The following is a 19,219-nucleotide window of genomic DNA, read 5'->3' as shown; positions in this document are numbered from 1 at the left end:
ATCTAGTGGTTCACATATGCATTTGTGGTCATTGTGAGTCATTCCTGCTATGAACAAAGTAAGAGAACTGCAACAACACTAAAAATCTCTGTCACCACATGATTTTGTTCAAAGAAAATGATTGACTTGATGCTGACTGGCCACTTGTCAGAGGAGCTGTGAAAAAAGAACCACAACTCCTTCTGAAGTGATCATGGATATCAGCGCCTACTGGTTTCTAAAGGGTCCTCCTCTGTAGTGGCCAAAAGTAACAGCTCTTCGTAACTCATTCCCAGAAGATTGTGTGTTTAAAATCTAAGAGTACCACTGTTGCACTATCAGCTGTGTACAATAAGGAATAAAGCACGTCAGGATGTGCTGTTATAAGAAAATGATCAGTCACAGAATGGTTTGATATGGCCCACCGTGAAGCAAAGTACCATCTTGAAGTTGATTATTTTCCTATAACAGCACATCCTGATGTGTTTTATTCCCCTTATACCACAGTGGTTTGCTCACAGTTACATTTTTTTCATTAATTAAAGAACATGTCAGTTTTTTATCCATTTATAGTTATAGTTATTGTTGTGTAACATCAACAAAACTAGTTACTGTTATCATTTACATGACTAGAACTTCAAACAGTTGTTCCCTCACCTTATTTCTTCTCTCTCCTGAAGTTCATAAGATGAAAAAAAAACACAGTTTGACTGTTACAAATTGCTCACTCTTGAGACTCCTTCCATTTATGTTTTTATAAGCGTGTCCTTACAGATGGTTTCAGTATATCAACAATTATACATTATTCCTTGTTACATAACAACATATTTTTCAACCTATGTATTAGACTTTGTTAGATTTGACTAATTTGATTATTAGAACAAGCACATTAATATAAACCTGTGATTTGCCTTACAATCGGCACTATTGTCAGAACTGCTGCTATAGAATATTAATCAACACCTTCTGCCCTTTTAAGTGACTGTTTTAGTACTTCTGTTTGAAATAAAATGACGGCTGTGTGTTCTGCCTTCGAAATGCTTTCCCTAGGCTTCAACTGGGTCATAAAGGTGTTCATATGATATCTTAGTACAAGTATGTCTTATTTATTGGTCTGTCACTGAGGGCAAGAGAATGATTCATTTAACATAGTGCACTTTGGCCTTTCTTCATGTAACAAGTTATGTCAGGCAGGAACGAAGAACAAGCATATACAGAATACGTGATGAAGTTTACAGACTCGTGATAAGAATAATAAAGAATGATCAACACTTGCATCAGCTGCCACAGCACAGGTCCTGGTGTTAATAATTTGGTCCCATAATAGCAAGTGAAACTTATTTTGTATTTCCCATTCTTTGAATTTGTATATGGAATGCAAAAGAATTACTAGTGCCATATGTATTCCATCAAATATTTCTCTGAGCTTCTCAGTGTTTAAAGTATAGCATAGATTACATAGTAATTTCACATCTAGTGTACATTTCTAGGTAATTTCACATCTAGTGTACATATATAGACATACATATAATGTGGAATTAACACTGCAGTGAGTCCTATAGCCTTCATTTGATTCCAACTCTGCTAATCTTTTGAGTTACGTTAAGGATTTTGCTGTTAATCTCCTTCAGCAAAGAAATCATTGCACATTGTATGTAATTTTTGCATGCTGAGGAAAGTAGGCCTATATGGTGTGTATATTTGGGAATTGTGTTTTTGTTGTATAGTGCTGTAATGTTACATGCTCAGGAAAAAATAGTACTAACCTGTACGTTTACTTGTCATTGAGTCGGTACCATCAGGGGTACATCTTTCTAACCTTTAAAATGTATCTTTCACTGGGAAATGGATAAAGTTCATCTTTATGATTTAAGGTACATAAATGTACAGGAATTCATTTTTAGAGTAAAGCTTCAAAGGTACACACTAAAGGTACAAAAAAAAAAGGAAAGATGCACCAAAGAAAAAGAACATGTTTGCATTTAGTGAGTACTGAGTATTTTTACTTTGTGTGCAATCCTTCAATAGGTTTAAAAAAAAAAAAAAAGAAATATTGGTAACATATCCAGAAATAAGTAATATATTGATACAAATGCTTTCTTAATGATGAATTAGTACATGCACTAATCTTTAGCACATCAGAAAACAATGAAGCATATAAGCCTACATTAACTTGCTTCATTATTTCCTGATGTGCTAAGGATTAGTGCATGTATTAATTAATCATTATGTATCATTAAGTATGAACATATTACTTATTTGTGGACCGTATAGTAAAGTGTTACCGACATTGTTGTAAGGAAGACAAAAAAATCAGGTTTGTTGAAGTGTTGCTGAGAGCTCATTCAGGGAATGTACCACGTGCTGTTCTTTAAAGCCTGGGGAGGTGGCTGCAGAATATAAATCCCCATGGCTTAAGCCACTGATATGTCAGAGTTCTGTGCACACTTTGCTCCCAAGTTCATTTGTTACTGACATTCTGCTTAGAAACTTGAACAGAACTCAGATCCGCCGCGCAAAATAATGTACAATCGCCTCAGCTCTCAAGATGTCACCAGATGAAACTAATGTCTCCAAAACCAAGCGCGCAGAAGACCAAAGCGGACGCATGGATGCGTGTGTTGAGCGCGCGCAGGAGTGTCCTACCCGCCTGTACAGGAGACGATGGCTGATAGTTCTGCTCTTCAGCTCGTATTCTCTGTGCAATGCATATCAGTGGATCCAGTACGGAATCATCAACAACATCTTCATGCAATTTTACAGCGTGAGCGCGTTCGCTGTAGACTGGATGTCCATGGTCTACATGCTCACTTACATACCATTTGTCTTCCCCGTAACGTGGCTTTTGGACAGGAAAGGGCTGCGAGTTGTCGCGCTCGTAGGCGCCGGGGTTAACTGCGCTGGCGCGTGGATTAAAGTCGCGAGCGCCAAGCCGCACCTGTTCTGGCTGAGTGCGCTCGGGCAGGTCGCGTGCTCCGTCGCGCAGGTGTTCATCCTCGGCATGCCGTCTCACATCGCCGCCGTGTGGTTCGGCCCGGAGGAAGTGTCCACCGCCTGCTCCATCGGCGTCTTCGGCAACCAGGTGAGTCCACTGCAGCTGGGGTACAGTCAGGAGTGCCGTGAAGTTGGGAAGGTGGAACTATTTTAGTTGTGCGCAGTAAACAGTTCGCTTTCGGGGTTCTTAGGCAGCAAATGTTGTCTAGGAGAATTTAAAATTTCTAGGGTCAACTGTCAAGGGTCAGGGGCCCCCAAAAGTTTAGGTGTGTGGGCTGAGAAATCACACTGGGTTTGGAAACAGTGCTGAGGCTGGTGGGGGATATCATTTGGAATGCTCATGCTGATTACCTTTTTATGATTTGTGTAGTTGTAACAGTCATTTGGCAAAATTACACTTTGGACTGGAAACATTCAATCCAATCTGGCTGCTGTATCATCCAGGGTTTACTCCTGCCTCGCGCCCAGTGATGTCGGGATAGGTGTTACTGAAGATGAATGCAAATAGTGTCCTAATGGCTTCAGGGTTAAAACATGCCTGTCCGGATGGTAAAAACATAAGCTGTTTATTCTGGAATTAAAAAAGGACAAATAATTTTGCTTACACATGCAACAAAAGGTTAACTAGAAATTAAAACCTAACTAGAAATAAGTTTGTTTATTATTAACACTCAGTAACATGTATTTACCCCCTTTCTGTTGGGAAGAGGTACTCATTGCCACCATAGATGTGACTGTCTTATTATACATTATATACTATATGGCCGAAAGTATGTTGACCCTAACCATCACAATCATATGTGCTTTTTGAACATCCCATTCCAGAGTTTGTCCCCCTTTGCTGCTGTAACAGCCTCCACTCTTCTGGGAAGGCCTTGTGTTATATTTTGGAGCGTGGCTGGGGGAAATTTGTGCCCATTCATCACAAGCACATTAGTAAAGTCAGGTATTGATGTTGGGCGAGAAGACCTGGCATTGCAGTCAGTGGTCCAATTCACCCCAAATGTGTTCAGTGGGGATGAGGTCAGGGCCTTGTGCAGGACACTCGAATCCCTTAGCAAACAATATCTTTATGGATTTTGTTTTGTGCACAGGGGCATTGTTATGCTGGAACAGATTTGGGCCCCTTCGTTCCAGTGGAGGGAAAGATCAGACACAGAAACAGGAATAAGGAGAAAGATGACTAAAACAAAGAAGGTGGAGCTTACTCTCACTACCATAGTGTCTAACAAAGCAGGCATTTTAAGGGCTGCTGTTAGAGCAGGGTCTGAGTAACAGTGGAGCAACATCTTAGATGGCTTTTATGTAGCAGCAGACTGAGAGTCAGTTAGCCTCCAGTTTAGCCTAGGAATAAGCTACACCAGAGGAGACAAAGCCTAACCCAGTTGAATTCCTGACTATAGCCTCTCTTTGTGAGCCCTGAGAAGAAAATGGGATGGGTTTTTTGTTGCCATATGCTCAAAATATAATGAGCTCTGGAAAAGATACCCCTCAGCCCTGTACTAGAAGAGTGGGGGCTCTGGCTAAAGAGCTCAGAAGCCTGTGGTGGAAGAAAGTGTGGTGATTTTGTGGCTTGACATGTTTGTGGGGCCTCAATTCCTGAATGGCATCCACCTTCTTAGAATTCCAGTTATGAAAGTTAAACTTCACATATGTTTAATCATGACTATACTGAGAGGGCATGTGGAAGAAGTTCTTGAATAGGCAGCAATAACAAGCAGGTGCATCATCTCTGTGATTAGTTCCACTCATCTGAGTTATAGTCTGTGAAGTATTCTCCTAAATATGACAGACTTTTTAAGATGTTACATACTGGGAAAACAATGAAACACTAAAGTAAGGAGCACAATACCACAAATACTGTAATATCTACATTCACCGAGTACCTTATTAGGAACACTATACTAAAACTGGGTAGGGCCTCCTTTTACTCTCAAAACAGCCTCAATTCTTTGTGTCATTTCTTTGAGAGTCTGGTCCATGTTGACAGAATTGTATCACGCAATTCCTGCAGATTTCTCAGGCGCACTTTCATAGTGTGAATCTCCCGTTCTACCACATCCCAAAGGTGTTCTATTGGATTCAGATCCTGAGACTGGGAAGGCATCTGAAACCAGTTTGAGATGACTTTTGCTTTGTGACTTGCTGCATTATCATGCTGGAAGTAGCCATTAGAAGATCGTGGCCATGAAGGGATGCACATGGTGAGCAACAATACTCGAATAGGCTGTGGCATTCAAGTGATGATTGATTGGTATTAATGGACCCAGAGTGTGCCAAGAAATCATTCCCCACACCATTACACCACCTCCAACATCTTGGACTGTTGACACAAGGCAGGTTGGGTCCATGGACTCATGCCGTTGGTACCAAATTCTGACCCTACCATCTGTGCAGAAGTCAAGATTCATCAGACCAGGATACTTTTTTTCCAGTCTTCAACTGTCCAGTTTTGGTGAGCCTGTGCCCACTGCAGCCATATTCCGTATACAGTTCTTGGCTGAGAGAAGTGGAACCTGATGTGTTCTTCTGCTACTGAGATGCTTTTCTGCTCACCAGAATTGTATACAGTGGTTATCTGAGTTACTGTAGCCTTTCTGTCAGCTTGAACCAGTCTGGCCATTCTCTGTTGACCTCTTTCATCAACAAGGTGTTTCCATCCTCAGAACTGTTGCTCACTGGATGTTTTTTCTTTATTGCACCATTCTGAGTAAACTCTGGAGACGGTTGTATGTGAAAATCTCAGGAGATCAGCAGTTATAGAAATACTCAAACCAGTCCATCTGGCACCAACAGTCATGCCACAGTCAAAATCACTGAGATCGCATTTTTCCCCTCATTATGATGGTTGATGTGAACATTACCTGAAGCTACTGATTAGATAATTGCATGAATGTGTAGGTGTACAGGTTTTCCTAATAAAGTGCTCGGTGAGTGTATGTCAAGCCAGCTAGTGCAGACTGTGAATTGAAATGCCATATAGGGCTGCCCTAAAAGGGGAAGAAATTGCATGCTGCTCTATAGATACAGTATACATTCTGGGCATGCTCTTCAACTTGGTGGTTTGATAAGGAAGAAAAGTCCAGTTTTTGAAGTCCTTCCAACCAGATGTGTCCATGCTTGTTTTTATGCTTATTTGTCCAGTAATGTTGTTTCTTTTCATTGGGGACTTCTTGGGGATGCAGGAGCATGAACAGAATGCACTTTGAACTATTGTTGCTTTCTCAAGGACAAATGAGTTGTTGTTATTACAATATGTTTTAAAGTCAGGTTTATTGGCAATGTCCTTAGGAGACCAGAATCCAGAAAAAAATGAAAGATCTTTACAAGATTTGTCAGGTCCTGGTATCAGTTTCCTTTCTGGGTCCTATAAGTTTGGCTTGTTTATTATGTCCACTCATGTGTCATGCATATTCACTGTATATGATGGGTGAATTATTTTTAAATTAACTGCCTAAAAGTCACTGTCAGCAGTTAATAACAGGAATGAAAGGAATAAAAAGGAATAAAAACTTGGTAATTTGGAGATATTTATTTTGCTATTACACACACAGTAAAAATTTGGGCTTTTACTTTTACTGAACGTACAGTATATTGAAGTATTTTACTTTTATTGAACTTTTATTGAAGTCTTGTGTAAAGTACATGGAGTATTGTGAGTCTGGTCAGTCATTAACAGTGTAATTTTGTCACCTTGTTTCCTTCCAGCTTGGCATTGCCATTGGGTTCCTGGTGCCACCTGTTCTTGTGCCCAATGTAGATGATATGGATAAACTGGCTTATCATATCAGCATTATGTTTTATATAACAGCAGGAGTGGCTACCTTCATCTTCATTCTAGTCGTTATTGGTAAGGCATCAGTTATCATTTAGTTTGTTTTCCATGCATGTCCAGTATAAATCATTCTGAGTGCAAACCGTTATACAATGACATTAACTTTTCAACCTTAGAAAATGAAAAAATAAATACATAAATAACAAAGCCCTAATATAGACACATAAGCAGTGTTTGTAATCATTAAAAACATTAATTCTAAATTGAGTTCAAAGTCTTACTTTTATTATTAATTAATTAATTATTTACTCAATTAATTATTTACTAAAATATGACAGTGTTCATTTGAGGCCATGTATCTAGAACTATTTCATTTACAAATCTCTGAATTAAACATATGCTGAGTTTACATAATAATTTTAAATTGTATAAGTTGCTATTAGTCAGATCATGGACTGTTTGGTTAGTAAATTATTTGTATTTCAGTTTGGCAAATATTAATGAAGTTAGTTATTCTGTAAACTGTTGTTTGCAGTTTTGAGTCTGTTTGAAAATTGACCTCTAGTCCTAAAGCTCATCATAATGAAGACTGGAACAGAGCAAAAACAAGTACATCTAACAGCCTCCATAGTCAATCCTTGTTATTCATGTATGTTACTTACATGGAAAACAGCAAATCCTGAACTATAAAAAGTAATTTACTGAAGTTAACATACAAAAATACAGTCTCTTAAAACGAGACACGAGACATACCAGAAACATTCATGAAGAAAGTCTCCGCTTCAAAATACACACAAAAAGTTTTGTTACTGATAGTACTGTAGTAATGCAGCTTTCACCAAGGGAGCCAAGGAATGTGCAAAAATAAACTAAATCTTGCTTTCATGCTAACAGCTAGCAATCCTAATACAAATCCTCCTCCTGTCCTTGAACTGCCTAGATAGATATAAACTGTAAACAGATATAATGATCATAGTGATAGAAATCAAGTCGTCACCCCCCCCCCCCCCCCCCCCCTTTTTTTTTTGGAAACCTCTGTACTAATGTACACAAATACATCAAGGGATTTGATGGCTAACTTTTCTTGTTGTCAGATTTGTCAGTGTGTAGAATTGTTAGCAATCCTAACCAAATGTATACAGTATTCAGAGTAACCAGTGAGATCTTTCCAAAAAGGCTTATGTGAAAGAAAAACGCAAGTACTTGAAAACTGTTCATAAAAATTGTACAGTAATGGCATAAATATACTTTGTTACTTCTCACCTCTATATATACATAAGTAGTCAGTTATTTATGCAGTTACATAAATACAGCAGATCAGATACATATATACAACAAGATTCTATTTATAATGGTAAGTATATGTAATGTACAAGAACCATTATCAGCTAGTAGGGTATGTGTTCTGTGGTTATGTCATAGGTCTAATCCACCTCTTTTCCCCCCCAAGTGCAATGGTGAAATCAGGGTTCAAAGTCTTTGTGTCATTTCCACCCATCATGCTGCATAGTAAAGATAGTGATTCAGAAATGCCAGTGCCTTCTGTAAGGTTACATGACTTAGCAGAAATATATTTGTTGCTGTGTACTGAGTACAAATGGTCTGGCAGTATGGACATTCCACAATATTAGGCCTAGAACGTTTGCCCTGGTTGAGTTACAGGAGTCTTTACTAAAGGTTGTAGTTTTCCTCCTTTATGTAAAGAATAAACATGATGTGCTGTTACAGGTAAATAATCAAGATGGGGTAGTGTGATGTGGCCTGACATGAAGAGAGATTACTCTTACCACCCTAAAGTTGATTATTTTCAACAACAGAAAAGCATGTCCAGAAGTGTTTTATTCCTCTTACACTACAATAAATTGCCAACTTTTGCTATTTTTAATTTATTAATGAACAGCACATTGTGCTTTTGAAGTGTTTATAGTTCCATTTAATGTTGTGGAATGTAATGCAACTAGTTTCTGCGCTTAGCAGATATAAACAGTCATTCCCTCACCAGCGTCCCTTTCTTCTCTCTTGAAGTAAATAACACTAAAAAACAAACAGCGCGTTATGTTACTGGAAAGCGCAAAATGCCATGGTTGAAAATTTACTTAATGTTGCAATAAACATCTACAGAAGAATTCACCATATCAATTATTATACACATTTTCCTTTGTTACCAAACAAGTACCACACATTTTTAAAATATGTAATTATTAGTCTTAGATTATGGAGATCATCTGTGATACAAGTGATTTAGCTGTTGGTATAGAAGTGATAATGTATTAGACCGAATAAGTTAATATAAAGGTGTGGTTCGAATTACAGTTGGCACTAGTCTCAGAGCAGCTGTTATATAAAATTAAATTACACCTGATCCATCAAGGCAACACACTGTGGTATAAAGCATGCTAACAGATCAAGAAAGTTTGTATAGGCTGTAGATTTATAAATGGAAGTATAGATTATACAGTATTTCACCCTGTAGCTTTTCTTACTTTATCTATCCAGTGGTCTGGAGAGTGTTCAAGTGTGCCCTGTTTTTATCTCTTATTTATGTCCTCATAAAAAAATTAAACCAATATAACTCATATAAAACCCTAAGGGTGTCCTTATCGCTTTTTGTATTACCTTTCAAATGCCCACTAGACGCAATTCTCAGTTCCAATGATATTTTATTTTAGTAATATCTAGTGTATAATTTATGCATTACTGTATTTCTCTTTCATATTATCATTTGTGCAATGTTGCACAGTGTTGCAATTGTGCAATGTGCAATATTAGGTTAAATTTTTCTGTTCTTTGCTTATAATTCTGGTACCATCTCACACTTGCTGTGTGTTTCTACATCCAAGTGTTCCAGGATAAGCCAGCTGTTCCTCCCTCCCAAGCCCAGGTGGCAATGCAAAGCATACCTTCACAAGACTACTCTTACCTGGCCTCGATTCGGAGGCTTCTCTGCAACAAACCCTTTGTCCTACTCGTTATAACCTATGGTAGGTCTGACACATTTATTATTATTTAATATTATTTATTGTAACGTTTCCACAATTAGGTAATCTCACATCCATATAATGGTTTTATTGTATCAGTACTAGAATGAAACAACAATGACAAGCATTATTTGCAGAGGTGTTCACATTAATGAAGAATACAGTTCATATATTCTATGGTTTATTAGAACATGTTTTTATTTTATTTGTTTGATTTAATTATATAAGTATCAGTAAGTAAGAGACATCTGTCGATCCAAATCCTGGAAAATTTGGAAAGATAGACATCGAAGGAAGGAAGTTAAAAGGAAATGTGTTGATATGGTTCATTAAATGCCCAAAAGAATGCATAAAATGAAAAAATAAAATAAAATAAAATAAAATAACAATACAGAAATTCCCAACCCAGTTCCGGGACTTAACAATTATTATTCATACTGCTATTACTGTTGTTAATGATGACTCAGATATTGCTAAAATATTATGCACATCCAGACAGAAGATTGATTGTTCAGATAGACATTACATAAACATTATAGGCAACATTTCCACATTTAGATAATCTCACAGAAAGCAGAACAAAGAAGTATAAGTATGCATCCTGTTGGTACTATACTGCTTGCTTTGAGCATTGCTCATGTTTACTCTCTCTACTGCATTGTTGTGCTTTGTCAGTTGTTGGCTTTGGAATTGGATTGTAGTTATGGTTATAGTTCAACTTGAGTTCATCTTAAGTTTATTATTAACCCAGAGTAGATCAGCAGTAGATTAATTTCAGGTTAACTCGACATAGATTAATTTAATTTAGACTATTCTTATAAAAAATATCTATAATCCTTCTGGTCAAACATGGCTCAGAGAAATATTCAAATTGGACAATAAATAAAAAGGCATAATTTGTGGTATAATGCATAATTAGCTGACATCCTGAGACCACAACTGGATGCATATCACACTCACACTTGCATGTCACACTCACATTTGCATTTTATTCTTGCAGGATTAAATGTTGGGTGTTTTTATGCTGTTTCCACTCTGCTGAACCGGATGATCCTTGACTACTACCCTGTACGTCCCATCCAATCTTATCTTCCATTCTGATTATCTCCCAGTTTGCTTCTCTGGATAAGGCACAGGAGCTGTCAGATGTAGAAATGTCATGTTATCCCTTTAGGCAGTACACATTCTCTGTGTAGCTCCACAAGAATTCTCAAGGATTTGTCACACATTGTTAGGATAACATTGTTTTTAGATTATTGTTTCTTGCTGCATTAAATTTCATTGATGTTTTCAAGTAGATCCTTTATATGGTTTGGTACTTAACATAGACTGCCCCAAACTCAGCTAGATATAATAGTCTAAATAACTTTTCTGTTTAAGGACATGGCTCGAGAAATCTTGGCATACTAAAACAAACCCGCAATTTTTTTTTTCATTCACAGGGGGAAGAGGTGAATGCTGGACGAATTGGTCTGACTCTTGTCATTTCTGGTATGGTGGGCTCTCTCATCTGTGGCATCTGGTTGGACAGAACAAAGACGTACAAGTATGCATTATGTTACCATATCTTTGGCCGCTGTGCCACTAGAAATATGTCCAAAATACACCAATAAACCACACAATGTTCATAACTTGCATATTAAAACAAATGTGCTGTGGAAGCACCAGTCTGTCATTCTTACACATATTTATCTTCAGCATTGTGTGGAGTTGCCAGGGAGAAATAAAAACAGGACTTTTTGTAGCTTTTTATTGTTAGGGATATTTTTTATTCTATAATTAGAAAATGCTTTTGATAGAATGATAACGTCATAATTTTTTGCCTTTTAAACATTTGAAATTGTGTTGTCTGGGGGTTTAAAATGTCAAGCAAGTATTCAAGTTTGAGCTTAAGATTTCATTTGGGTTCATGCCAACTGACATACCAGGGTATGTGTAGTGGTCTGTGACTGCCAAGATGCCATTGTGAATGGCAATCCCCCTTGATCTCCTTTTTAGTGAGCTTTTATTATTTCCCAAGGTCCATGTTGTGATACTGCACTGGCCAAAATTCAAAAGCCAATGTATAAGTTAATAATCTTTTTGTGACAGAATGAACCTACTGTTCCTTTTAATCTTCTAGGGTTTGAGAGGATTTGGCTAAACAATACCTTCTGGATGCTTAAAAATTCCACTCATGCCTCAAATGTTCAAATTATGTAGGCATTAAAATTGGACAACAGAGGGTTTCTTACTGAATAATTACTGTATTTGAAAATTTATATTGCATGGCTAGTCTCACAGATCAGTTATACAATGCCCTAATTTTTCAGATTAAAAAAAATTGAGATCTGTTACCTTAAAATAAGTTCCTGTTCACGCTATATTAAAATGGGATATACCATTAACAAGACTATATAATGAAGCTATCTAATCTTGGAAATGATACCACAGATTAAAAAAGAAGAGTCGCTAATGTCAAACTTAGCCTGACTTTATCACTCCCAGTAAATATCTCACTGTTATTGCTAGGTCATTTCCTAAAACAACCTGCCATTTCAGTGAGCACGTATAATTCAGACATTGATATACAGAATTGAGTTTCTGGTCTTATAAATCTAAAAGATCCTGAGGCCAATTCCAACAGTGGCAGTGAAGTGGGACATTTTCTTACGCGTGGTTGTACACTACAGCACTATTTCATAAGACATTGTTTGCTTAAAGAAAGCCATGGCCTGAAAAGAGTTGTTCAGGAATCTTGTTTTGAGAATGAAAATGTTCATGACATGATTTATGTAGTGTTGGGGAAAAGATGAAAATTGCAAGTGTTTGAGGAGAACATAGCACTTATGAATGGCAGGATCCACCTCATACCCGATACATTTATGTCAGATCATGATCAGAAACCACCAGACATTAACTACATGTATCTATGATATTCCTTTAAAATATTACTCAGAGCCAGATTACATTCTTTCAGCTGGCTGATATTCTGTATTTCCCGCTTTCCTCCTCCAGACAGACCACACTTGCCGTATATCTCCTGTCATTTGTGGGAATGGTGATTTACTGCTTCACGCTTAACTTGGGCCATCTCTGGGTAGTCTTCATTACATCAGCAGCGCTAGGGTAAGAGCTATTACATTATTTGCCATAGTATGCTATTATTAGCTTGGTGAGTACAAAGTATAAAGAAACAGCTTTCAAAGAGACACATTCCAATGACATTTGAAGTGTCATTCATTTATAAGTTTTACTGATGGTAGAATATGAATAAAACAGTATTGTTCTTTATGAGAAAATGAATTGTTTCAGAGAATATTTATATGGATTTGTTTTATTGTATCCAGTCTGTAAGAATTACAATACCACTGTTTTCATACACAGAATTGTGTGGTTGGTTTGAGCATAGAATTCTGACTATATTAAATTTGAAGCCTGTTGGAACTTGGTTCAGATTTTTAAAAAATAATCTTAATGGCTGTATTACAGAAGTGGCTGCATTTAGACATTTTTTCAGGTAATAGTGTCTCACAATATTATGAAATATTAAATGAGAGGTTAAAGCTGTTTCAGTACATACTTCTTAACCTAATCTGACATTTTCCCATTAAACGCCCCCAGAACCCTAGGCAATGCAACCAACAGCTATGAGTTCCATTTGCTGATGACAGCTTAGGCTGGATTTTAATACTGTTAAAGTGTATATGCATTATTTCCAGTTATTTTGGATATGACCCAACTTTTTCATTTAAGAAAAACAAAAACAAAACCTTACAGGTTTATGTAAGGATATGTATATTCTTATAATCACACTTTCTCCCACTGTCCAAAAACATGCAGGTAAGCAGATTGGCTACGTTAAATTGTCCCTAAATATGCATGAGTGTGTGAATCTGTGTGTGCATGGTGATGGACTGGCATGCCATGAATGAATTCTCCTGAGAGAATTTGTGCCCAGTGTTACTGGGATAGGCTCCAGATCCACAGTGACCCTAATCAGGGTCAAGCAGTTACTGAAGAATGAATGAATACAATAGCACTTTTTTTTCTTTTGCTCACAGATTCTTCATGACTGGTTACCTGCCTCTAGGCTTTGAGTTTGCAGTGGAGCTCACGTACCCAGAGTCAGAAGGCACATCTTCGGGACTTCTCAACTGCTCAGCACAGGTATACAGAGCTGACCAAAGATGAAAAACCTCACTGTATGTGGATTTTATGCATTTAGATGAATGGTGCCAAATAACATTAGAAATAGTAGTACTAAAGGTTCGTATCCTGTAGTATGAAAAAAGTACTGATGAAGTCCTATGCTAAACAAGATCGTTATAAAGTTGCATGCTCTAATATCTCACTGAATTTTGCCACTGAGCCTACAGGCATGTTGGCAAGCTTATATAAAAATAATATATGATATTTTTTGTGGTTAGGCTTAGAGACTCTTTAATAATATTTAAACTTTAACAGATTATGAATTATATAGAGCATGCTAGAGGGTTAGTAGCAAGGGGGAGCAGAAGAAGCACAGAAAGTCAGGCGAATGACAGATTTTAGAGTGGGCACTGGGGTGGAAAGAATGAAGAAGAAGAAACTGATGAGCCTGATTATAAAGATAATTGCACGTTCAAAGGCAATGTTCATGTGAGATGGTCACTAAGATAGAGGAAGCCTTGAGTCTTCACCAGTGATAAGAAATAAACTCCAAGTCATTATCTTCTCCCCATTCAGGTGTTTGGAATCATATTCACCATTTGTCAAGGCAAGATCATTGACTCCTACAGCGTGCTAGCTGGGAACATCTTCCTCTGTGTTTTCCTATTTTTAGGGACCCTCATTACAGGTAAAGGCACCTCTTTCTTCTGAAAAACAACCACCACCTGCATCATTCCTAATGAAAACACAGCAGTCAGCTATTCATGACCGAACATATGATTGTGCACCGCTTGTGTTGGTGGCGTATAAATGACTGATTACACACAGCATGATTCTAACATGAGATAAGTGTCATGCATTCATAGGTACAGTACTTTACATAAGTATTCACCCTTTGAACTTTTCCACATTTTGCAGTGTTACAACCCTAAAATATACTTAATTGGCACTAAATCTATCATGAATCCACACAAAAGACCATAATGTTGAAGGGGTGATCTATCTATCTATCTATCTATCTATCTATCTATCTATCTGTATGTGTGTGTGTGTGTGTGTGTGTGTGTGTGTGTGTATATATATATATATATATATATATATATATATATATACATATATAATGATGCCTTATATCATGAGAAGCACATTGATATAGAAATGCAATATAAAAACCTTTTGATAGTATGTTAAGAGTACTTCTTGCCCTCTAGTGGCTGATTACAAGCAGCAGAACAGGGAAGAAATAAAGCCCCTTGGCCTTGATTTATATTTTTTTCTGTATAAAAGTCATACTGTACATGGATCTCTCACAGTATAAGCAGTTATTTTGTTCATGAATGTGTTTTTGTTTGCACTGTGTTACTGATTTTACACCTTGCTTTTGTTTTAAGCTTTTATAAAGGCAGAACTGCGGCGGCAAAAAGCGAACCTGCAATCAGAGGCAGAATCAGAAGCTGTAAGTGTGTGTTGTATCTGAAATATTTAATCTGGGGATAAAGTCAAATCCTAGTTTTCACTCATTGGCCACTTTATTAGGAACACCTCTACACTTGATCATTCATGCAATTATCCAATCTATCATGTGGCAGCAGTACAATACATAAATTCATGTAAATAGAGGTCAAGAGCTTAATGTTCACATCAAACATCAGAATGGGGAAACTGTGATCTCAGTGACTTTGACTGTGGCATGGTTGGTGGTTTCAGACAGACTGGCTTGATTTCAGAAACTGCTGATCTCCAGGGATTTTCAGTCTCTAGAATTTACAAAGAGATGTTGTGAAAAAACAAACAACATCCAGTGGTCCACAGTTCTGCAGGCAGAAATACTTTGTTATATAACTCATATAATAACCACTTTTAAGAACCACGATGAGCAGAAGAGCATCTCAGAATGCACATCAAACCTTGAGGTGGAAGATCACATCGGGTTCCTATCAGCCAAGAACAGGAATCTGAGGCTACACTGGACACAGGCTCATTGAAACTGGGCAGCTGAAGATTGGAAAAATGTCACCTGGTCTGATGAATCTTAATTTCTTCTAAGCCATGCAGATCATAAGGTCAGAATTTGGCATCAACAGCATGAATCCTTGGACCCAACCTGCATTCTGTCAACAGTTCAGGCTGGTGGTGGTGGTGTTATGGTGTGGGGAATGTTTTCCTGGCACACACTGGGCCGCTTAATACCAGTCAAACATCATTTGAATGCCACAGCCTATCTGAGAGTTGGTGACCACATGCATCCCTGTATAGCCACAATTTACCCATCTTCATATTGGCTACTTCCATGATATGCCAGTAGTCATCCCAAATTGGATTCATGAATGGTCTTCTCAGTCAACAGATCTGAATCCAATAGAGGACCTTTGGGATGTTGTAGAACAGGAGATTTGTAGTAGGAATGTGCACCTGACAGATCCACTTAAATTGTGTTGTTTCAAAGGAGGAATCCATGCCATAAAGTATTACCACTGTTCTGAGACCTTAGTATGGTGTTCCATATAATGTGGCTGGTGAGTGTATGTATGAATGTATAAGCAGCACCTAATGCTATCTAACCTTTCTGGTCTATACTCAGTTTATACTCTGTTGCAAGATATGTTGTTGTGGGGAACACTGTTCTATTGCTTTTCTTTACTCCAAAACAGCTACACCATTCATGTAGCATCATAAGCAGCTCTAATCACATTGCTTTCCTGCAAAATGGAGAGCATAAGGAGAAATAATATGCTGTGGATCTGAAACATATTCTAACAAATAAATTACCAGGTGTTCTTGGTGCAGGAAAGTTTAATTTGCAGAATTATTCTATTCAGTGATACTTTTTTTATTTGCTTTTTTTTTTGTTCAGAAACAGTCAAGACACAAAGAAGATGGAATATCATCATTGAAACAGACCAAGATGTAGAAATGAAGTACTCCTGCATACAGACCAGCACATTTGTAAAAAGAGAGTGGCGTTACTTACAACAAAACATGCGTATGATCTGCAAGGAAAGGTGCATCATTCTCTGAGGAGGTTTATCAGATAAATTGAGGATGTTCATTTACATATTTGAACATATTTGAGTGAGAGAATAGAACAAGATATATTTGGTACAGAAGTCATATCCAGAAAATGAGCTGGAAAAGCACCAACACTCTGAGGTTTAGGACAGTAATGACCTGTGAACTGTTGATAATAGTTGGTGGGAATTTACTTTCGATTTATTTTTACTACTACATGTCACGTGCTTTAGGTTTGTTAACCAACAACAGATGCTTAGAATATGACCAATATTAGGATTGTGTCTTCCTTTTTTCTACCACTTGAGAACATGGACTGTCTTTAGGTTGTTATATTATATTGGATTTCATGTATACAGTGTATAGAATGTTCTAGCATGTTGGATCGTTGAGGAGCTGCATCCAATGGTGATGTGAAGGCTTACTTGATTGGCTATTGGCTATGCGTCAATTCAAAAAGACAATTCAGTTTAAACTGTATGTTGAGAATTACTTTTCTAGTTTTGATGCTTTGTATATTTGTAAAATACCAAATACTTTGACTTGAACTGAATATGAATTGATGAAATACTGAAGTGCTTTAATGGCTGAAGCATAACACCAGACTTTAGGAAAAGCTAGAAGGATTATAATTATTTAGCTCACCATTCTGCTCATGAACATTTGACTCAGTTTTGATACAAATGATTAGCAGATTGGTCTTACAAATTGGATTACATGGTGCCATATCCAATGTACATGTGGCAACAGTGAAAAACTGTGTCAGTGAACAGAACAAAACCTTCACCTTGTGTTCAAACAACTTCTCACTGAACTCCAGTTTGTTCAGCTGGGGTGAATTTACTTTCTGATACCTGTGGAAATTTATGAGTAGATATAAGAAATATTTGTCCTTGCACTAATACCTGTGTAAAAAACAAATATCAAAACCGCATTGTAAGACCTTACCGCGTGAGTACCAAAAGGATAAATTTTGTGTTAAACACATTATATATTAAAGCTGTACTAGAAGACCTTACTCTGTGAGTGTCAGAAAGTTAAAGTTTAAAGATGGCTGTCCCTGAACTCTAGGGGAACATGGGATGGGTTGGTACAGATTTTAGTCTGGATGTCATGTATCTTCAAATGACTGATAACAACCAAATTTAGATCAAATGAATGTCCATAGTGTCCTGCACAACCCAAACAGAACAAATTATTACATTAGCACGATGAGATATTAAGTTTTGAATTCAGGTTGTACATTGTGACAATTAACCGTCATGGGCTGTGGTCACAATCATTGTACCTTGTGCCAAACTTCCAAAGCATGAATAAAAAACAAAGAATGTAATGGAAATTTATCATCAGAACAATTTGCTTAAAAAATAATTTCATCTACTAAATTCAAATTTATCAAATTAACAATTTATCAAACAAATGAGGTTAAATTAATGAATAATGGAAGTATCTAGTTGGTTCAAGGTTAGTCATGGATTCAACCCATAATAAATCACAGTTAATCTATGGTTAAACTATGAACCAAAACAATAGGCCAGTTTCTCTGTTAGAGCATTTATTTCTCTGTTAGTTTTACTTTTATTACCAATTGTAACATTATTTTTCTGTTTTAACACCTGAGATCAGTAAAAGATCCCAATCATACAAAACCCTAATAAAGAATAACATAGCTGCTGAAAATTTTAGTTTCAGTTTAGTTTTAGTTTCCATTTAGTGTACTTTCAAAATCACTTACAGCACTTTAAACTACTAATTTATTAAAATAGTTTTATTCAGACATTCATGCTGATATGTGCTGAATTTCTGTCCATCATACAAAACAAAAATGAAATCTTTTTTTGATTGCTATCACATCCTTACCATAGGCTTAAACATGCTGACTATAAACCTGTAAATACAACCATTGCTTAAATGGACGACAGATTACTGTGTACACATACTATCTCTGTGTATATAATCCTTGCATTTTACATAGAAATACCAAGAACAGTTACTGAGAGTAGGTCACCACTACAGACTTCATATTAGAGTAGTACTTAAGACTATTACATAGTGGTTATTTTTACCTATATGGTGTGAGCACAAATACATAGAGATCATGAATTATGCTTCTCATGTCTATGAATTAAGATACTCACACAGAATTTATTGGTAATATTACATTTTACTCCATCTTGGAATGATGCATAATGACATTCTAGGGTCACTGATATTGCAAAATAGATATACCATTAGCCCATATTGCTTTAAACAAAATCTCAAAGTGAATAGACTTTTTCACCCGTTCCTGCCAAATATTTAACTAGAGGCCACATATTAAGTATGCTGCTCCCACAACATACTCTATTACGTT

The 19,219-nt window shown here is 36.9% G+C and overlaps 1 protein-coding gene across 1 annotated transcript; it reads left to right on the top strand.

Moving 5' to 3' along the window:
* The first annotated feature begins 2,398 nt into the window (after positions 1 to 2,398).
* flvcr2a (FLVCR heme transporter 2a) lies at positions 2,399 to 17,884 on the top strand. Its single transcript, XM_026933709.3, has 10 exons — positions 2,399 to 3,061; positions 6,682 to 6,823; positions 9,589 to 9,729; positions 10,727 to 10,794; positions 11,169 to 11,272; positions 12,724 to 12,834; positions 13,770 to 13,875; positions 14,434 to 14,545; positions 15,249 to 15,313; positions 16,712 to 17,884. The coding sequence occupies exons 1-10, from the start codon at positions 2,528 to 2,530 to the stop codon at positions 16,766 to 16,768; spliced, it is 1,440 nt and encodes a 479-aa protein (XP_026789510.1). The 5' UTR covers positions 2,399 to 2,527; the 3' UTR covers positions 16,769 to 17,884.
* Positions 17,885 to 19,219: the final 1,335 nt, after the last annotated feature.

Source organism: Pangasianodon hypophthalmus, chromosome 10 (assembly GCF_027358585.1).
Source record: "Pangasianodon hypophthalmus isolate fPanHyp1 chromosome 10, fPanHyp1.pri, whole genome shotgun sequence".
In the NCBI taxonomy this organism is placed as follows: Eukaryota; Metazoa; Chordata; class Actinopteri; order Siluriformes; family Pangasiidae; genus Pangasianodon; species Pangasianodon hypophthalmus.
Note: the sequence above shows the minus strand (reverse complement) of the source record. Positions and strands in the feature narration are given on the sequence as shown.